At 35.4% G+C, this 19688-nt stretch overlaps 1 protein-coding gene across 2 annotated transcripts in view; it reads left to right on the top strand.

Annotated features, from left to right (window-relative positions):
- LOC145664076 (uncharacterized) overlaps window positions 1–19688 on the top strand; it is a 112347-nt gene that overhangs the window by 87150 nt on the left and 5509 nt on the right. For both annotated transcript variants that reach the window (XM_081730415.1, XM_081730416.1), the window contains exons 2-3: window positions 2913–3102; window positions 8302–8674. In XM_081730415.1, the coding sequence (XP_081586541.1) occupies window positions 2917–3102; window positions 8302–8674 (559 nt within the window). In that variant the 5' untranslated portion in view covers window positions 2913–2916. The remainder of the gene's footprint in view (window positions 1–2912; window positions 3103–8301; window positions 8675–19688) is intronic.

Raw genomic sequence — 19688 nt, 5'->3', positions numbered from 1 at the left:
ACATATAGCTGACGAAGGTAACATAAGTATATGCATGTAATATTCGGAAAACCGTTCTGCAACGGCATGATGTAACATCTAAGGGCAGTGCCTATGTAGCATACGGATAACGTATGCTCCGTACTGATTTCTATAGAAAGCAAGAGGATACCGTATATTTGTACAATATACCACAGTCCGGAGAACGGATTTTTTTCTGTGTACAATACTCAATTTTAATCTAACCTAAGTGTGTTGCGATATCGTGCTCGTTCAGTAAAATGCCAGCAGTGATGGCTCTTGAGGGAAGTTAAACGTACACAAGTGAAAACTGATATAGTTGAACTTTGATAACTCGAATTCCATCATAACACGGATTTTTACACATATCCTTGAACTCTCCATAACACTCAATGTTAAAATAACCTCTCTAAGTCAAATGTTTAAAAATTACAACCTCGATAAGTCGAAATTTAAGGGTTTCATAATCGTATTTTAAAAAACCTCGGTAACTCCAACTTCTGTATCTGCGAACCTCTATGAGTCGAAATTTACCTCTACAAGTCAAATATCTCTCGATGTGACCTTCATACCTCGAGGCTACAGCTCTCTGCTTTTACGTAATTGTCAGTGTTGCTAATATGTACTATAGCTGTGTTCTACTCGTGTCTAGTATTTTATTTTCACTGGTCATCTTATTTAATTAAAGGAACTTTCACAACTTCGAGTTATAAAGGTTGAATGAAGGAAATTTCTAGTTATACCAGGTTATATAGTCACTTTTCATGAGGAACGCGAAACCTCGACATCTTGAATTTCTATGGTGACAACTTTGATAACTCGAACCTTAATTACTCGGAAAACTCGATAATTCGAATTTTACCTGTTCTCTTCAACTTCGAGTTATCGACGTCCCACTGTATTTTATCGCTGCAGACTGGGAAAGAAGGACAAGTTTAGTATACTAATTTTTGTATACAGGAGTTAGGACATTGAGTGGGAATTCTTACCTTAATTTGTTGCGGATATAATTTTGATTTTTCCCGATGTGACTTCCCTCACGAACTACCACTTATTGTCAATCGAAAAAGGTTGTGAAGTACTACCATAAAGAACATTTTTCTCGAATTCTTTCGCCAATACTCGTTTATTGGATACACCAATAACATTTTCATATTTTACTTACCAGGCTTATTGTCGTACTGAGATAATGATAACTCTCTTGATACATTATTCAAAAAATTCTATAAACGTATTTAGGTTTTAGCTGAGAATAAAAAAAAATGTACGTATAGAAGACCAACTCGTATAAAAGGGAAACTTACGGGCATGGAAGTCGTAAAAGTACTCTCATTTTAGGTTTACTGAGTAGAATAAAAATCCAGAATTTACTGCATATTTCAATTTAACGTACTCTCACAGCAAGTATCATATTCTTCCTTATTGAAACTAACAAACGTTCTGAATGCACCAACATTACACAAGATGTAAGCACTGAATATTGAAATTGTATTTCATGTACGTATTTAACTTACTCAACTGTTGTGTTGAAGTGTGAGAAAATGTTTGCGTAAAGTAAACAGAATCTTTGATTTGATTTCCAATAGGACTACAAACATTTTTGTTGTAAGCATTATGAATCAATCAATAAATATTATGAATTAAGAAACATAGCAAATTTGGGCAATCAAACAGAAACACAGAAGGTTATTGTGGATACATGCGAACTAGTTCAATTTAACACTACTATCGAGTTAGTGTCTTTTGCAAGTACAAGAATCCATGATGAAGTACAATTCCGCTAAAGTTGAACTACCCTTAGAAAGATATGACGCTTTTTGAGACATATTTCAACTATGTTAAGGTTTGAAACAATGTTGATTCAATAGTTTGGCTATCAATAAAAAGGTTTTTCATGTCATATTAAACCCACCTGGGGTCTGGGGGAAACACCCACACCCACAAAAGACACTTGCAATAAGACTTCAGCAAAATAATGAGATAAAGCTACATGATATATATTTGTTAGTTTGCAATAAAAACAATTTTCACAAGAGAAGGTAGCCCGAAAGATCTACCTAGTGTCAAAAGAGCCACCTCTCACCGTCTGAGGCTACAGCACTACTGTAAACCTCGTATATATGACCTCCAACCTTAGAGCATCACCGGAAGACAGAGCAACTATGAGAAACATTGAATAACACCTACCAGGTGTCAAATAGTGTGCGGTCACATTAGATGAGATACACATCTTCCGACTCAACAGGTCATTATCTAACAACCTAGCGATGCAAAACGACATAGTGACTTCGTCGGTATTGCGAAAATTCTTTTCCGAATGAATTCATGGTTGGTATGTAATTTGAGCCCGCCAGGAATTTATGACCTGTATATGAAGATGAATGTTGCATATTTCTAACCATCAATTAGCACTCTATTGTTCGGACAGTACACTCCAAATGTGATAATGTATCTGAATTTGGAGTGAAAATACACTATTCAACATTCTTGAGCCTTTACCACCTATGATCATGGAGCTGAAGAGCCCTGGTGTCAGTCCGTGGGTAGTCTTCAAACGATCACAATCATTCCTATATCTGACATTTTTGTGGTTTCTGGAAAGCTTGCAAAGAGAAATGGAAGAGAATACTCATACCCATTTTCCAGCGTAGTCTTCTACAGTGAAAATTACAATGTTGCGAGTGATTGTAGATCAATCACACTCCACAACTGATGATGACTTGTCATTTCTTGAGGTGACTACTATGTCAAACTTATTCGTATCTATCTATAACAGCCTTGTATTGTCAATAGGAATTGACACTCTAACAACACATGTCCGAATCAACAAACTGTAAAGTTGACTAGATCTTTGTTGTCTTTAGTGTCAGAGAGCTCATCTACTTAAGAAAAATTCTACTTGTCTTTTGCAGGCAGATGTGCGATGCAGACGACCAAGAGGGCGTCTTCCAAGCAAGAGCCCTTCTTTTGGTGACGTGGCTCCACCTGGCAGCTGGTCACGGCTACTTGGCCGACCCTCCGAGCAGGTCTTCCATGTGGAAGTTTGGATTCAACACGCCCATCAACTGGGATTTAGATGAACTCAATTGCGGTGGATTTGGAGTAAGTAGCAATTGAAGGTAGTTCTGTTAATTTTTTACCATTTTCACCATTTTTGTGAAGAGAGAGAAAAGCTTATGTATCATGAATCTCTGTAAACTTGTAGACAGTAAAACGCTTATGATAGGCACATTCTGAGTTCAATTTTGTAGGTGGAGAGCTAGATGTATGTAACAGGTTATTTGATTTCTAAAATGAATGGAACAACTGTGTTCCTTAGGATGACAGTGGTGTCCCCTAAGTAAATAACTCTCAAAACCCAAGAACATTTAAAGGTAGACAAATATTGATTCCAAATTTAGATAGCACAAGGTCTGAAGAGGGGCAGTAGGTATCAATTTATCACAGCGATTTACCCCTAGAAATTCAATTTCCAAAATATCTATATTTACAATGTTAATACCTTTCCTAGGTTTGAAGAATATTTCATTTTAGTTTTAGAAAATATGAACATGTACACTCATGTCCAAAATTATTGTCGCATGTATATAAATATGTTGTTGTAGGAATATAATTTGATAACGAATTCTCCCGGTATTTCTTATAATGTTAGTATGTGTATAATCGGCAAAGACATGTATGTGGAAAATTTCGTGTCAAAAGAGCAGTAAATAAGAACAATAAAATGAAAATAAAACTTCGTTGTCCATTTGGCAACATTTTGTTTTAGTCATTCTAATTTTCGTATTTATAATTCTTTTCCTATGAAATTTACCACAAATATACATTTCCCGATTATACATATAGTATCACTATTAAAGTTACCCTGTAAAATCATTATCAAATTATATTCTTATAGGAAGACAGTTGTAGATATGCGACAATCATTTTGGACATGAGTGTACATAGCTTAAATGAGCGAGATAAGAAAATATTAAAACAGTAACAGATAAGGATAGAATTTAAAATTCATGCCGTCAACGTTAATATGATAGACTCCAACTTCGACCCCTCCTTCACATGCTTTCAACCTACGTATTTCCATGCTTCTGACATCATTACGTTGTTGTAATTTTTGCAGTGCAATGTTTCAAATGACAAAATTTCTAACTTATTTAACATACTCCGGCCAAAGTATATTTTTTTTTTCATTTTGAAGAAGATACTTTGAGAATGAGTTAAAGTCATACAGTTTAAATACACTTCCGTCCGTTTGGTTAAGCGGCAATTTAAATCTCTGTCACTGAAAAGTCGAGGTCCCTGTGTAAGAAAAGGAGACATAAGTTTGTGCGCTCTGTTTAAATACATGAAAAGTAAACACTGTTTCTTTCTTCTTAATTGTAAGAGTTTACAATATTTAGACAAGAATCTTTTACGCACTGAAAGAAGTTTCAGATAGAGACCTTAAATAGGAAATACGTCTCAAATGACCAAAAGTGGATTTGAATCCTATTATCCATTGAGTGTCCCATATGTAGAAGCATGATGTTATTAATTTGAAGGTCGTAAAACAACACAACTAGAGTACAATATACGTATCTTTAATGTCAGAACAATGCTAGCGAACACTTATTGGACAGTCAAGTGACTTCGATGCCTGTGTAGTGTAGTTGGAAGAAATGGTCATTCCACACAATTGTGACTTACATAGATTGTGATATATCGGTGATGCATTGGTGATAGAATTCATATGTTTCCCATAGTATACATGTAACCCAGTATCGTGATACACTGGTGACACGTGGATGGAAGAATCATTCAGTCAGGACGGCCACCACCAGCATAATCGAATCCACTTCCTTCGATGAGAGCTTACAAACACTAAAAACGATTATTGAAAGCGAATTTACGCTCTCGCGTTCCTCTGGCACGATTACCTCTGACACATGCTCATCACCCAGAATGCCTTGTGTGTTGTCCGGAGAAACTAGGATGACAAGGCGAATGAAAGACAGTGATACATCAGCGATGTTATTGTGTCTGATAAAGTCATGACAACGAACTTGTCCGTTTATTGGTGGCCCGCGTAGCGTAGTCGCTAACGCTCTCGCCTTCGGTGCGAGCAGTCCCGGGTTCGATTACACTCGGTCGAAAAAATGTAACACGCTTTTTCAGGCCAGCCACCCTGAATGAGGTTTTCCTGGGTTTTCCTTATTCACACCAGGCAAATGCCGGGGTGGTACCTAACTTATAGGTCCCAGGCCGCTTCCTTCCTTCCCTTTCCTCGGATTGTGTGCTCGCTGAGGGACGTCATACCTCCAATCGTGAAGGGCTAAAAGGCCTTAGATGCCGAAAGCCCAGAAATCTAGATCCTAAATTCTAAATTGTCCGTTTATAAGAGGTGCAGCTGAGGGGAAAATCTAGGGCGTGTTAGCACTGTCCATTCAGAACCCGCACATGCAATTCTGGTATGGAGATAATAAACTACTGATCCCACTCACTTTTGCTCTTCATTCAAGGCTGTACGATTAATGTGTCGTATATTCATGACGAGACACTAAACTACACATCCCACTCACTTTTGGGGGGCGCGGTGGCTTAGTGGTAGAGCGTTCACCTCCGGTGCTTGGATTCCCTGGTTCAATCCCAGCTCACGCCGTGTGTACTTTGTGGTGGATAAACACCGTGCTGGTGGGTTTTCTCGGGGTTCTCCCTTTCTCGGGGACACTTTCTTCATTCCACCATTTCACTCATCTCTCACTATCACGTCTTCTTTAGCCTAACCGGCATAACCGTGGGACGTTAAACTTAAAGATTTCGTTTCATTTTTTCGCACTCCCTTTTGGTCTTCATTCAAGGCAATATGACTAATGTGACGTTTATACATGACGTCGTCAATGCAATTCTCCATCTGTACAGCTTGCGCTACTCCAACGGTATTATGGTCTTTCTCGGCATACATCTTCCATCCTGGCATGCTAAGTCTCCAACGTTAAGCTACCAAACATATGAGGAACATAGTGGAAAAGTGTCTGACGCCAGTCAGGTTGACAACGACCATCTCCCATGTTTGCCAGAAACTACAGCAAGCATGGGATACTGTAGATCTAAACAAACACTATGCATTTGTACAACCGTCTACTCCCCAGCAAAGTTGTTTGTGTTCCACTCGGGATGGCTATGAATAATAAATAAACTTGAATAATAAATAAACATGAATAATAAATAAACTAGAACACCCTGTAGAACGTATTCGAAATATTCCAAGAGCCTTTGTTAGCATCACTATTATCTGTCATCACCTTTTTGTATACAAACTTAGGACCGGGTCTGTGTATCTTTAACGAGTGTTCTTAAATGTATTTTCACTAGTTAAAAGAGCTACATCATTTCCTACATAAATACGCCTATATGAAGTTTTCCCGTAATATGTATATTTCTCTAAATGAATGAGGAGTTTATAGTAATTTGTACGAAATATTTCTTTTTGAGACAGTTTGTAAAACATGGAAATAAGGAACTGCAAAGAATGTTCAAGAGTATAAGTAAGTTGTATCCATTTAGGTGTAAGTGACAAGTTCAATATGTTCGTAGGTTTATGACGAAAATGAGTAAGATTAATATATACAAGGGTCGTTCAAGGTTGACCAGGACTTTTATTTCTTTATAGGAAACAGATAGCACAAGAAGCACCAAACTATATCAGCTTTTCAAAATATTCTCCATGCACTGTTGCCATCGTTGTGGCAGCTCCCTGATTCCTTTGGCGTAGAAAGAACTTGGTGGTTGTCTGAGCCACTGAAGGACATTGTTTCGCAGTGTCGTGAATTTCTTCCCTCCCAGTTGGTCTTTAAGGGGTGGAAAAAAAATTATAATCATTGGGGGCTAAATCTAGCCGATTTAAAAGCTTTTCGCAGACCGCCATGCGTGTCCACTTCTGATCAAATGTCAGCTGGCGGGGAACCCACCTTCACAGATTTTGCGGAAGCGTAAGTTGTCGTGAATGATTATCTCAACACTCAACACCAATATTCACCTCGGGAGCAATATCCCGCACTGTTACTTGCCGGTTCTCAAGAATCATTTGCTCAACACATGCAATATTTACTGGTGTGACTGCAGTCCGACTAATGTATCCATGCGCTTCATTTGTCACCAGATCCCGTCCTTCGCGAAACTGTTCACACCATCCGTACACTCTTGTCCGTAACATCGTTTGTTCACCATACTGTGCTTGCAATCTTCTGAAAATCTCAGCTGGTTTAACTTTTTCCTTCACAAGAAACTTGATTACACATCGCTGCTCCATAGCCACAGACACACTGCTTACCGAAATGTTCGCTGCAACTGCTGCGCATGCTCCAAATACATCGTGCCGGGCACTAGTTACTCGAGAAGGAATATATTACGTCACCTGCAAGTTTCATCATCATCCGGCTATTCATCTATTATTTACGTACCAAAATCCCGGTCAACTTTGAACGACCGTTGTATATAAAAAGAGAACCAGTTGAATATCTTGAAGCATTGTGCTGCTTTTCATAAGGTTTCAAATGTAAAAAATCTGAATATGAATTCAAAGGTTACACGTATACAATGTCTCACTATTTCCTCTATTTTAAGCAATCAGCAAACTTAGTATTTGTACCTAGTTGTCCCAGGTCTATCCTCAATTTGTGTACCCAAGGGAGCTCATGTGGTTCGGACTCCTCATTAAGCTGTGAATTTATGTCTCATCGTAGCCTCGCTGTTTAAAGGTACGGTAAACTTCAAACCAGCCTAATTCGCATAGGGCCCTGTAATAAAGGTAAGGGTGACATAGTTATTTGCAATATATGTGCATTGAAAATCTTAGTTACTGTAAACGAAGGTCATAATTCCTGACTATTTGCCGGAAAACTACGTACGACTAAGGATCAAAAATAATTGTGAAGAATTTTTAGTTATTAAAAAGGCTACACAGGTCTACAGCAAGTTAGACTGTGTTCGTACTACAGAATGATCCAACGAGATCTTGTGACACAAAGACATTAAAACTGCTGCAAAGAGAACCCTCAGAAGCCCAGATCTTATGCAAAGAGTTACGGCACAGGAAATTTCACTTAAGGGAATGGAAAAGCAAGTATGTTCAAAAATACAAATTAAAACTAAGATTACAACTTGTATCAAGATATATATATATATCATTTACAATAGATGAAAATATTTGTCTATTAAATAAGAGTGCTAAACACAGGTATTTAAAGAATATTATATGCAATAAATTGCGACATTCTTGCCAATAAATAAGCCATCATATACCTGCATTTATTCTCTTTTCAGACACAATGGGATTTTAATGAAGGACAATGCGGTGAATGTGGAGATGCTTACAATTTTCCCAGACCAAGGCCGAACGAGTTCGGAGGAAGATTTGGTTTGGGAATTGTCTCTCGAAACTACACAGCTGGGCATGTGATCGATGTTACTGTTGTGCTCACATCAAATCATGGTGGTTGGTTTGAATTTCGTTTATGCCCTCATCCCATAGGTCCTGTTGAGCAGTCTTGTTTAGACCGGTATATACTTCCAATGGCTGATGGACAAAGGAGATATTCCCTGGACAGTTTCAATCCAGGCCCTTTTACTATACGGGTGCAGTTACCTCATGACGTCACGTGTGAGCGTTGTGTTCTACAATGGCATTGGACAACAGGTAGTAGTAAATTAAATTTACAATTTATACTTAATTATTAAGCAATTTTTCTTAGTATCCTGGTTCGGAAAATATTGGACTTTTCCTATTGATGAGCAAAGATGCATTATTCGATGTTTCTTCTAGAGTGTGCTTACGCAGGGTCCTAAAATAAAAAACTCAGTCAAATGTTACTATAGCAATTACATAACACAAAAATTTAATGTTGAACTGAATAACAATATGGAGTAAATTAATTACTGAAAAAATGAAATGAAATCTTTAAGTTTAATGTCCCACGATTATGCCTGTTAGGCTAAAGAAGACAAAGATTAAGGCAAGTGAATGATGATGGAAATATTGGTGGAATGAGAAAGTGAGATTAAACGGAAATATCCCGAGAAAACTCACGAGCACGATGTCCACCACAAACTTACTTGACCAGAGTTCGAACCAAGGATCCCACGCAGCAGAGGTAAGCGCTCTAGCACTGAGCCATCGTGCCCCTTCAATTATTGACAATGCTTCTTCTGCATTAACTTTGTCACAGTCACACACCTTTCTCAGAGTACAAAACTAACCTCCCTACCTAAACAGAATACATTCGGCATTGGCAATTTTACATTCATTTTATCATCAAATTGACGTTTGACTCAATTTTGCCTCTGCATTATCTGGTACTATTTACACAAATACAGTGCATCTGAAATATCATTACCTAATGCAAACAAGAAAATTTGCCTTAAATTCTATTACCTAGTACTATTTGCACAAATATAGGACTGAAATATTATTGCCTGGTACTATTTATGCAAAAAAAAGTTCATCTGAAGTGCTAGTACTTATTGTTACTATTTACTCGAAGAAAGTTCATGAGAAATACCATTGCTTGTTAATATTTACACAAAAAAGTTCTCTAAAAGGCCATTGCCTGTTGCCATTTACACTGAAGAACTTCGTTTGAAGTGCCATTCATTGCCTATTACTAATTATACAAAGAAAGTTGGTTTGAAACGTCATTGGTCGTTACTACACTGCAAAAAATACAGTAACTACTTTTAGATACAGTAGGACACTGTACGCATTACCGACACTATTTGAACATCTCCAGATGATACATATTCACCCCTTGTAAATACTGTGTTGTCCAAGTATGTCCCATATGTATGTACAGAATGGGCAAAATGTATGTCATTACTTTGTTTTCGAACTGTTTGGCGAGCTGTTTTCGGAGAATGAATGCTTTTGGACAAGCGAAGCACAATGCACACTTTATAAATAAACACACATTTGATATATTTCCCCCTCAACATCTGTACTAAAAGTGTTTAAATGCTCTTTTATTTTTTACAGTGTATTATTGAAGAAAGATACTCTAAAATATTACTATTTATGAGAAACAAGTTGATCTGAAATGCAATTAGTTGTTGATATTTTACGCAAAGAAAGCTCGTTTGAAATGCCATTACCCATTACTATTTACATACAGAAAGTACTGGTACTATTTAAGTAAAGGAAGTTCATCTTAATACCACTATTCGTTACTATTTACATAAAAATGCAGAAATATAATTACTGCTGCTATTTACGCAAAGCAAGTTCATCTGAAATGTCATTACTTCCTACCGTTTACACAAATAAAATTCTAAAAATATTATTACCTTTTACTGTTTGTCCAAATAAAATGCATTTTGATAGAAAATTTTCGTCATCATAAGTAACTTGAAGACCTTATTTCTGATCATGAGAAACACATCAACAACGCAAACTATTCACTAAACAGTATTATCTAATTACTAAATAATTACACTTAGAGATTTTGGTACATTAGTATCTGATTTCCATAGTATGTTAAAAATATGATAATACGATTTAATGAATTTTATCTTTCCGTAATTTTATAGGCCTATATTTTTTCTTAAATTTCTATATATTTCTTTTCATGTTCATGCATATTTCACGTTAATGTTGAAATATTATCAAAACAATACAGTATGATACCGCCATTACATATTCACAAATTTCATCACTCCCCAAAGAGAACTGAAATGAGAGAACATCCTGAATTTAATTTTTGACTCTCTGTAGACAGTTTGTAAAGTTTGACATGAAAACATCCATGCTTTAGGAATACAAAGTTATACATGTTTCACGTGTCAGTCAGAAGTATGTTAATTTAAATAAGATTATCTTGAGGTGGCGAAGATCGTCAGAAGTGGACAAGTCATTCTATACTAAAGAATTTCGGATGCCTGTGGTAGCGATGGTAGAGAGCTCACTTATGAAACTTGAGATACCGGTACTTCGTTCGATCTCAGCTCCCGCCAAATAAGCATTCAGGTGTATGAATATCGTGTGCATGGATTCTCTGCGTTTTCCAATTTCATTTTACTTTGACCATTCTACCAGTTCATTCGTTACCGTCTTCCTTAGTCTCCGACTATATTCATGGGATTTTAAACTAAAAAAAAAAGAAATTAAAAAGAAGAAAACCTAACGAACTTCGCTTCAACGAATACTATTTGTATTTTGACGAAATCGCAAATCTGAAGAATGGGCTTAACATTTTTGGAAGTCCTTTCTTCTACATTATCTTAATACCATGAAATGTTATTATTTAAAAAAAAATCTTCCTTAAGGATTATAGGTTGCTAGTAAAATATGAATAAATTTTGATGTGATGAAAATGGGAAATCGAGATAAACGTACAAACACAGTGGCGGCAAAACCAACCTTCGGTCCCCCCCGAAGAATTTCATCACCACCACTCCTCACTGGCTTTGAGGCTTCGAATGATTTGTCTTTCTTTCTTTTCCTTTTTTTTTTTTTTTTTTTTTTTTTACTTTGAAGACATAATTTAAATTTTGATTTTAAGCAAAAATGTTATATATTTGTCCTTTACAAGTTTTACAGTTACGAAAACTTTCTTTAATAGCACACACAGCAAATTTTCACTTTTTTCTTAAAAAAGAAAAAAAATCAACCCATCACTTATAAAATATTTTCTATTACATAGAAAGAGAAGAGTAAGTTTGTGAGTTATGATATACATAACAAATTCATAAAAAATGCTTGAATTCACTTCTTGTTACTATGAGTAATCTGTAAATTGCTAAACGTTTAGTACAATAAAATCAGGAAGCATAATCTTGAAATAATATATTACGAGTAACATTTGAGATGTGCCGATTTATATATATATATATATATATATATATATATATATATATATATATATATATATATATATATATATATATATATATATATCTGAGAGAGGATATGCATAATTTTAATACTTATTACAATTCCGATCATATTTTGTTATTTTTTTCTTTCTTTACTTGCTGCTAGTAAAATATTGCGCACTATACGTTCTAGATATAGTTTGAAAGCGTTAAAAATTTCGTCTCGTGATTGAACACATACCTACACATACCTGTAAAAAGAACTTATCAAATAAAAGTGTGCAACAATTTTCGGTGGACAAAGGTAATGAGCATAATACGAAACCAATCACCTGAAGGGGCTTCTAAAATCATCCTCCCCAGAGTTGCCAATCTCAGAGAACAAAATTGTCGAATTTCATCTTCAAAATTACCGTATATTACAAAAAATTATCGTATATTCGTTACATATAAGTATAATACTACTAATAATAGCAATAATATATAATAAATTTATCAAGTAATCTTCAGTTTCGAACTCCAAATCAACGTCATTGTCCTCTCAATTTGTTTAAAATCCTTGTTAACACTACTTTGAATAACAACAATATTATCGCCCCCTCGTAAATATAATTGAATTTAAAGAATTGATGCAGTGTTGCCATTTGCCAATTCTCAAATATTTATTGATTAATTTGGCGGGAATGGCTGTTACAACCACAGTATATGTGTTTTCTAATTATTTAATGCACATCTACTAAAATTTATTTGCACATTGAAAAACTGCAAACAAAATGTGCATTCTAAAATTATCGTATATTCACCTATTATGGCAAGGGCATTATCGTATATAGCATTAGACTTAAATTATCATATATCATGATAAATTATCGTATGGTTGGCAAGCCAGATCCTTCCGCATGGCAGGGTTTCTGAGACCGTTATCACCACCAGTGCACAAATATAATACTAGGCACGAGAAACTCATAACATATAGAAGAATATAATACAGGGTAGCTCAAAAGTAGTATACACCTCTGCATTGATCAAGTATAACATGCTAGTTTATGAGTTTATTTGCTTCGGTTCTTCAGAGCTTAAGATGTAAGTAAAAACACATTAAGAACAAATAATAAAGGAACTAAGTCTACTGATAGATAACAATAAGAAAAGATATAGAAAGCAATGAGTTGATCAGTACGGCACTGTATACCTACTTTTGGGCCACCCTGTATATCAGCGTTTCTCAAACGGTTTGTCGCGGCACAATGGTGTGCAGCGAATGGGTCCCTGATGTGCCGCGAGGAAATCGAAACAAAATTATTAATTCTATAGCAATCAAATTGCAAGACAGAGGAAAAGGTATATTTGTATTTCACTTTACTACTATGAATCTCAAATTTAAAGTTTCATACTGTGTTACTTTTCTGTAGAACATTTTTAATTTTCTGTAGAACATTTTTCTGTACATTTCTAATTTTGAAAAAAAGTATTTGTTATCACTGTTATGACCATTATTGCTTCTTTATTGTTGCAGACTATTTCGTAACTTGAAATTTTAAAATATTATTCAATCCTTCCGGCAAAGTAAACATGCATACAAATTACCTACATTTGTGTCTTAAAAGTAAAAGAGATTTGTTTGTTCGTTTGTTATTTAGTGATCCTCCTTTTTAATGAAAGGTTGGATACAGTTTTCGAAAAAGAAAGTATTTTTAACAACTTGAGTCCTATATCTGATTGCAATTGCAATAGCATAATGATTTACCACAAGGAAAAACCACTAATCAAGCTTTCTTCTCTGTGAGACGGATGTCAGTAATCAGAAAGAAACTACTACAGTATTTTATATTTTCCAATAATAATAATAATAATAATAATAATAATAATAATAATAATAATAATAATGTTTGATGTGAGAATTCAAGTTACCCTGAAATGTGCCGCAAGTTGAAAAAGGTTGGGAAACCCTGCTGTATATTCTTTACAAGAGAAACTCATATAACATATAGAGAATATAATATATTCTTTAAATTCGTAATCCTTTACACAGAGCTAGAATGTCTCAAATTGATTTGTTTTTGCTCTTATTTCCGACAATTTTTCTCTTTATCAGTGAGAGGATCGAATGTTTTATGTGTACAAGAAGTGCAATAATTATTTTGTTTGCAAACAACGCATCCTCTTTGAGCAAAACACGCTTCTTTTAAATAATAGCAACATTTACGATGACATAGAAGAAAACATTTTAATAGTCGTAATTGTGTTTTACTTAACAACAAAAACAGAAACAAAAACAAGATAATTACAAAAAGTGTGAAAAGTACAATGACCTAACGGATCCGTTCCTTGTTGGTTGCGTTTGTTAGCTATATCATCATTCTATTAAAACTTTATCCTTTTCAAGGACTCTACGTTAAGCTCTATTGTTCGAGATGTCACAGTTACGTAAAAAGTCTTTTACCTGTGTTCTTCGTATTTTGCACTTAATATAATACATTTTGTATTACTTTGCTGTTCTATGTTCAAAAACAAAAACAGAAAACAATAATGTTTACTTTTGTTTATTTGGTTACTTATTCTTTTTTCTTTTTCTTGTGATTAAGTTGTGTTTCTTCTTAATGTTTGTTTGTTCCTTCCTCGTTATTTATGTAAACTTTTGTCTTAAACAATAACACGTGTGTTTAATAATGACCCTCCAAGGGGTATCTACAATATAATTATGTTGTACATATGTACTTTTGCAAGGAGATAAGAAAAGTACCTGTACTTCCTTGGATATAATTGCATAAGAGAAAACATATAATTAAAATTCATTAGATATAAATAAGAAACTGTGTTTACACTACACGTTTTTCACATTTTAAACGTTTAACTATTTCTAAGTAAGTAAGCCGGGCAGAGGAGAGTATTATATAAGCCATTATTAACGAATTGTCCTTGACAGAGTATATTGAACTAAGCAGTAAGAGAATATTCACTATTGCTTACATAAGATTAATCCAGGTGATAAAATAGGTTTATACATCATTGCTGGATAAAGGACACAAGCTCGCGAATTCCATTAATTTTATCGAATACGAGTCCGGTTGAACATGGATTTTTTTTTTAAAAAAAAAAGACCCTTTGTGTCCTAGTGGTTACGTAGTGAACCCCCTTTCTTTTTTTTTTTTTTAATGCTTCCTCTCAGTTTCCCGTGATTTCCACCGGTTACATGGTAAAACCAAGTTGCAGCACGGATCACCATTGCCATCAGCTTTATAGAAATGCTACTAATTCTTACGTAGCCCAATAAAAGAAACCACTTACAAAAACAATAGTAAGAATTATAAATAATATTTTCTATACATACAGAGTGTTTCAAAATAACACCGACAACGTTTGGGAGGTGATTCCTGACACCAAAATAAGACAAAAAGTATATACTAACCTGGGTGGAGAAATCGGTCGTTTCGGAGTTATAAGCTGCCGAAAACATGAACAAATGAACTTTGAAGGTCCATAGCTCCAAAAACTATGGGACCTACCGTAGTCGGATGAAGACTTCACTTAGAAACTAACATGTGCTCTATCCAAAAATACATGTTTCAGGATTCTACGCGACAATTTTTAAAGAGGAAGTTTGACTACGGGTATATAATTTGAAGTACTCACAAACTACCTCCATAAAAATTGTTGCAGAATTACCGAAGGATTTTAAAACATGGATATTTGGATAGAACACGTACTAGTTCCTAAGTGAAGTCTTGACCCGACTACAGTAGATCCCATAGTTTTGGAGCTATGGACCTTTAAATTTCATTTTTTTTTTTTCATGTTTTGAGCAACCTATAACTCCGAAAGGAAGCATTTGTGCACCCAGGTTGGTCTATCCTTTTTCTTATTTTGGCGTCACCTCCCAAACGTTGTCGGTGTTATCTATCTATCTATCTATCTATCTATCTATCTATCTGTCTATATATATATATATATATATATATATATATATATATATATATATATATATATATAGAGAGAGAGAGAGAGAGAGAGAGAGAGATAGATAGATAGATATGGATATATCAATAACTTTCTCTAAGTTTCATCTTATTTACGTATACGACAGAAATTCTTTACTTTTTTTTGTCTGAATAGTGTATTTATGAATGGTCCTAAAACGGTCCATAATATAGATACCATTAAAGTCAGTCATCCATAATATAGATACCATTAAAATTTATGAGCGCAAGCTCCAATGATTACTAATTCCCTGTAGCTACTTATGTGAGTTTTACTGATATCAGCTTTGAGTGAGCGCGAAATATTCTATTGAAACGGCAAGTAATTTATAAGTTCAGTTGAGCACATATTTCCCTAAGGTCAGCGAGTATTAGTTCGAATTAGAGTGAATACTTTCAAGAGAGGCAAGTTGGTATGAGCAGAAGTTTTATTCATGTTAATTGTTTATTTCCTTTCAAAATTATTGAAGATAACATTTATCTTTCCCCATTTTCATTTCCATTTCGACTTCCTTGCTTTCCAAATCAAGTTCTTCTATCGTACTTTGCAGATTGGTTGCTTGTGAAGAGAACGATTTCATCAACAGAACTAATATAGGTGAGATTTCCATGTATACTGCGAGAAAAACAAATTGCAACATCCTGTAATATATTAGGGATCTTTATATATGAGTGCATATCAGTGGCGATTTTTCTATGTTTGTTACGTTTACTATCGTCAAACAAACATAGCATAATTTATTATGGAAATTCCTCTAAATACAACTTTAAAATATCTTCCTAACTTTCACGGTGTTCCTAACTTTGTACTCCAGCCAAAGGCAGAATGGACCGATCAGTGCTTCTAGCGGATTAAAAAAATGTTCAAGTATATCGCTGCAGCACACCGAAAAACTCTCCATAGCCATTAGGTATTTGTTAATGAGATAAAGATGTGAAACTCTCCATGAAGGTACCTTATAATGGATAGAGTATGAAATTTGAGGAATTTGTTGTGGGAATTTTTTTATTGGCGCAAAAAAAAAAAAAAAAAAAAAACTGTCCTTACAATCAGAAATCGGGACGATTCCGTTATTCAACACATCATGTGCATAGTGATAATGCTGTCAGTCGTCCGACTGGTCGAGTGGGTGCCCTCCTCGATGGTCTATTGGCTAGCACGTGCGTCTTTGGTGTACGGGGTCCCGGGTTCGATTCCCAGTGGAAGAGCCTTTGGAATCTTACCTGTCCTCAATGTTTCTGTGTTCGTATCCCTTTCGTTCTAGGTTAATAGAAAAACTCACTGAGAATAGCTAAGCTCACTGAGAAAAATCCGTTGTCTGAACAGCGGTATATTGTACACATATATGGGTTCCTTATGTTTACTACAGAAAGCAGTACTTAGCATACGTTATCCATGTGCTGTATACGTACTGCCCTCTTTCTCGCTTAGATAATACAGCATGTCATTGCAGGATGTCTGACATCTAACAGTCTTCTGTACGTATGTTGCGTACGTCAGCTATAAGTTACATACGTCCATCTGTATGTGAGATCCTGACTGCCTATATACAGTTCTCTCGTTCGTATGGAAAGTAGCCTACCTTTATTCGGAACACTTATACGGAAAGTGTGTATAAAATATACATTTTTCAGTTACACGTTTAGTGTACTTTAAGTCCAAAAACTATAGGGTTCACATATGTAACCTACGTTTTATGTACGCCACATACATTTTTTTTTCAGTGTGCTTGAATAAGAAGTGAAACCTAGGGATAAGTAGTTAAACAAGTTAATGAGGCACGTTCTGTGAATCAGTTAACTTTTAAAAGACATGGGCAAAGGCACGCACATACTGCCGTAAATTTCGTGGTTGGAAACCCAGACAAGGAAAGCTAATATTTTTTTCTTTTTTCGGTGAATATTTTTCCTTTATTGCAGTCATTGGTATCAAATAGCCACTGAAATAATTTGATAAGTAAGATAATGTAGAGGTGAGGATATTTAGAATTAATGAAGTTTTCGAAGAAATGAGAAATCCAATTTTTCGACCTTTATGTGAGACTAGCAACAAACTGTAACCAAAAATATTGATACCGCGAGTTATATTATGGTTACCACAGTCGATATGTAAAAATTTTCTCGATGCTTCGTGTCTATATCTGTGAACAGTGCAAATCTCTTACGTATCAGCCTTTTCATCAACAGTGAATTTCGTGCATTTGCGCTTCATATTTCCTGAATTTGCTCAACTGGGGGCTTCGCCCGCACACCCTCGCCTTTGCTTGGCCTACAGCCTCGCACTTCTTAAGCGCACAATTCTACCGAATTTCAAGTTTCTTTTCCTATTCAACTATCTGAAAGATAAGATTTTGTATCCCAAGGAAACGCCTATTTAAATAACATGAGGATTTCTTCATCACCCTTTAGACTTCGTCAAAATTAAAAATATTCACATTTAGCAATTTTCCTGTAGGTTAGTTCCGGAAGGCTGCAATCGTGCCTAATTTCATCATTCTAATCTTGCCGGAAGGGACTAAACTTTTTGGGGTGTAGAAGACGTCACACACAGAGAAAAATCCGTTCTCCGGACAGCGGTATATTGTACAAAATACGGTATCCTCTTGCTTGCTATAGAAATCAGTACGGAGCATACGTTATCCGTATGCTACATAGGCACTGCCCTTAGATGTTACATAATGCTGTTGCAGGATGTCTGACAGTTTTCCGTATATCACATGCATATACTTATGTTACGTTCGTCAGCTATAGGCCTACGTCCATTTGTATGTGAGATCCTGACCGTCTACATTGTTTCATACGGAAAGTACGTACAGATGGAACATGTATACAGAAAGTATTATAAAACATGCGTTTTCAGTTATACGTCTGCTGTACGTTAAGTCCAAAAACTACAGGAATTACGCATGTAACCTATCTTTTTAAGTATGCCACCTACAATTTTTTTCTCAGTGCATATAAATAACATGGGAAGGGTTTTTCAGTTCCCCATAAAACCACTCTAAATTTGGAAATTTTTATTTTCACTGATTTACTTAGGTAATGCTAATGAAAACGTAAAGCATATCGAATTCCAAGTTTTTATTCCAATTCCAAGTTCCTAAAACATAAGATTATAGGTCCAAAACAGTCTCATTTAAATAACATGGGGAAATTCTTCATACCCCCTAAAAATTTAACTTTGCAAATTTCCTGTCGGTTAGTCCCGGAAAGCTACAATCATGCTAAATTACAACTTTCCACGTCAACCGGAAGTACCCCTTTAATTTATGTCAGTTCATGTAGTTTTATATATAGGTAGGATAGGATATGTTGGTGGCAAATATATTTAAGTTTACAAGCTATTTGGAAGATGAATATTATTGGAAGGAAAACCCGAGGCAGTATGAAACTGCGCAACACGCGCGTCATGTAATGAACTCCGTAATTTCGCAATGTGGAAGGGTAGAGAACAACTAAGTATCTTGAAACACCAGCCATGTCTAGTGATGTAGCATCGAGAATTCAGCATCAAGGGTTATGGGGCCCTGTTGATACCCTTCGTTTTTAGGTAATGAAAAGTGTGATTTTGTAGCTCGTGTAAATGAATTAGAATCTCGTTTGGACATAATTCTCTGACAAACATTTAATAGAAGAAATCGTCCCAGCTGGACTAGTGGCTAGCATGTGTGCCTTTCTTGTACAGGGTGCTGGGTTCGATTCCCTGTGGGAGAGCCCTTGGGAACTAATGTTGCATGTGACATATTATGACTCCTTTAAAAATGTACAATTCTAAATTTAAATCCAACAGTATGCCACAATTAAGAATCCCAATATTCGATACTGACATGGCTAACTACAAAAAGAAGTGAAATCTGAACAAAATACCAG

The sequence above is a fragment of the Thermobia domestica genome, chromosome 11, assembly GCF_964235325.1.
Source record: "Thermobia domestica chromosome 11, izTheDome1.hap1.1, whole genome shotgun sequence".
NCBI lineage: Eukaryota > Metazoa > Arthropoda > Insecta > Zygentoma > Lepismatidae > Thermobia > Thermobia domestica.
The sequence above is the reverse complement of the archived record's forward strand: the minus strand, read 5'-3'. Positions and strand labels throughout refer to the sequence as shown.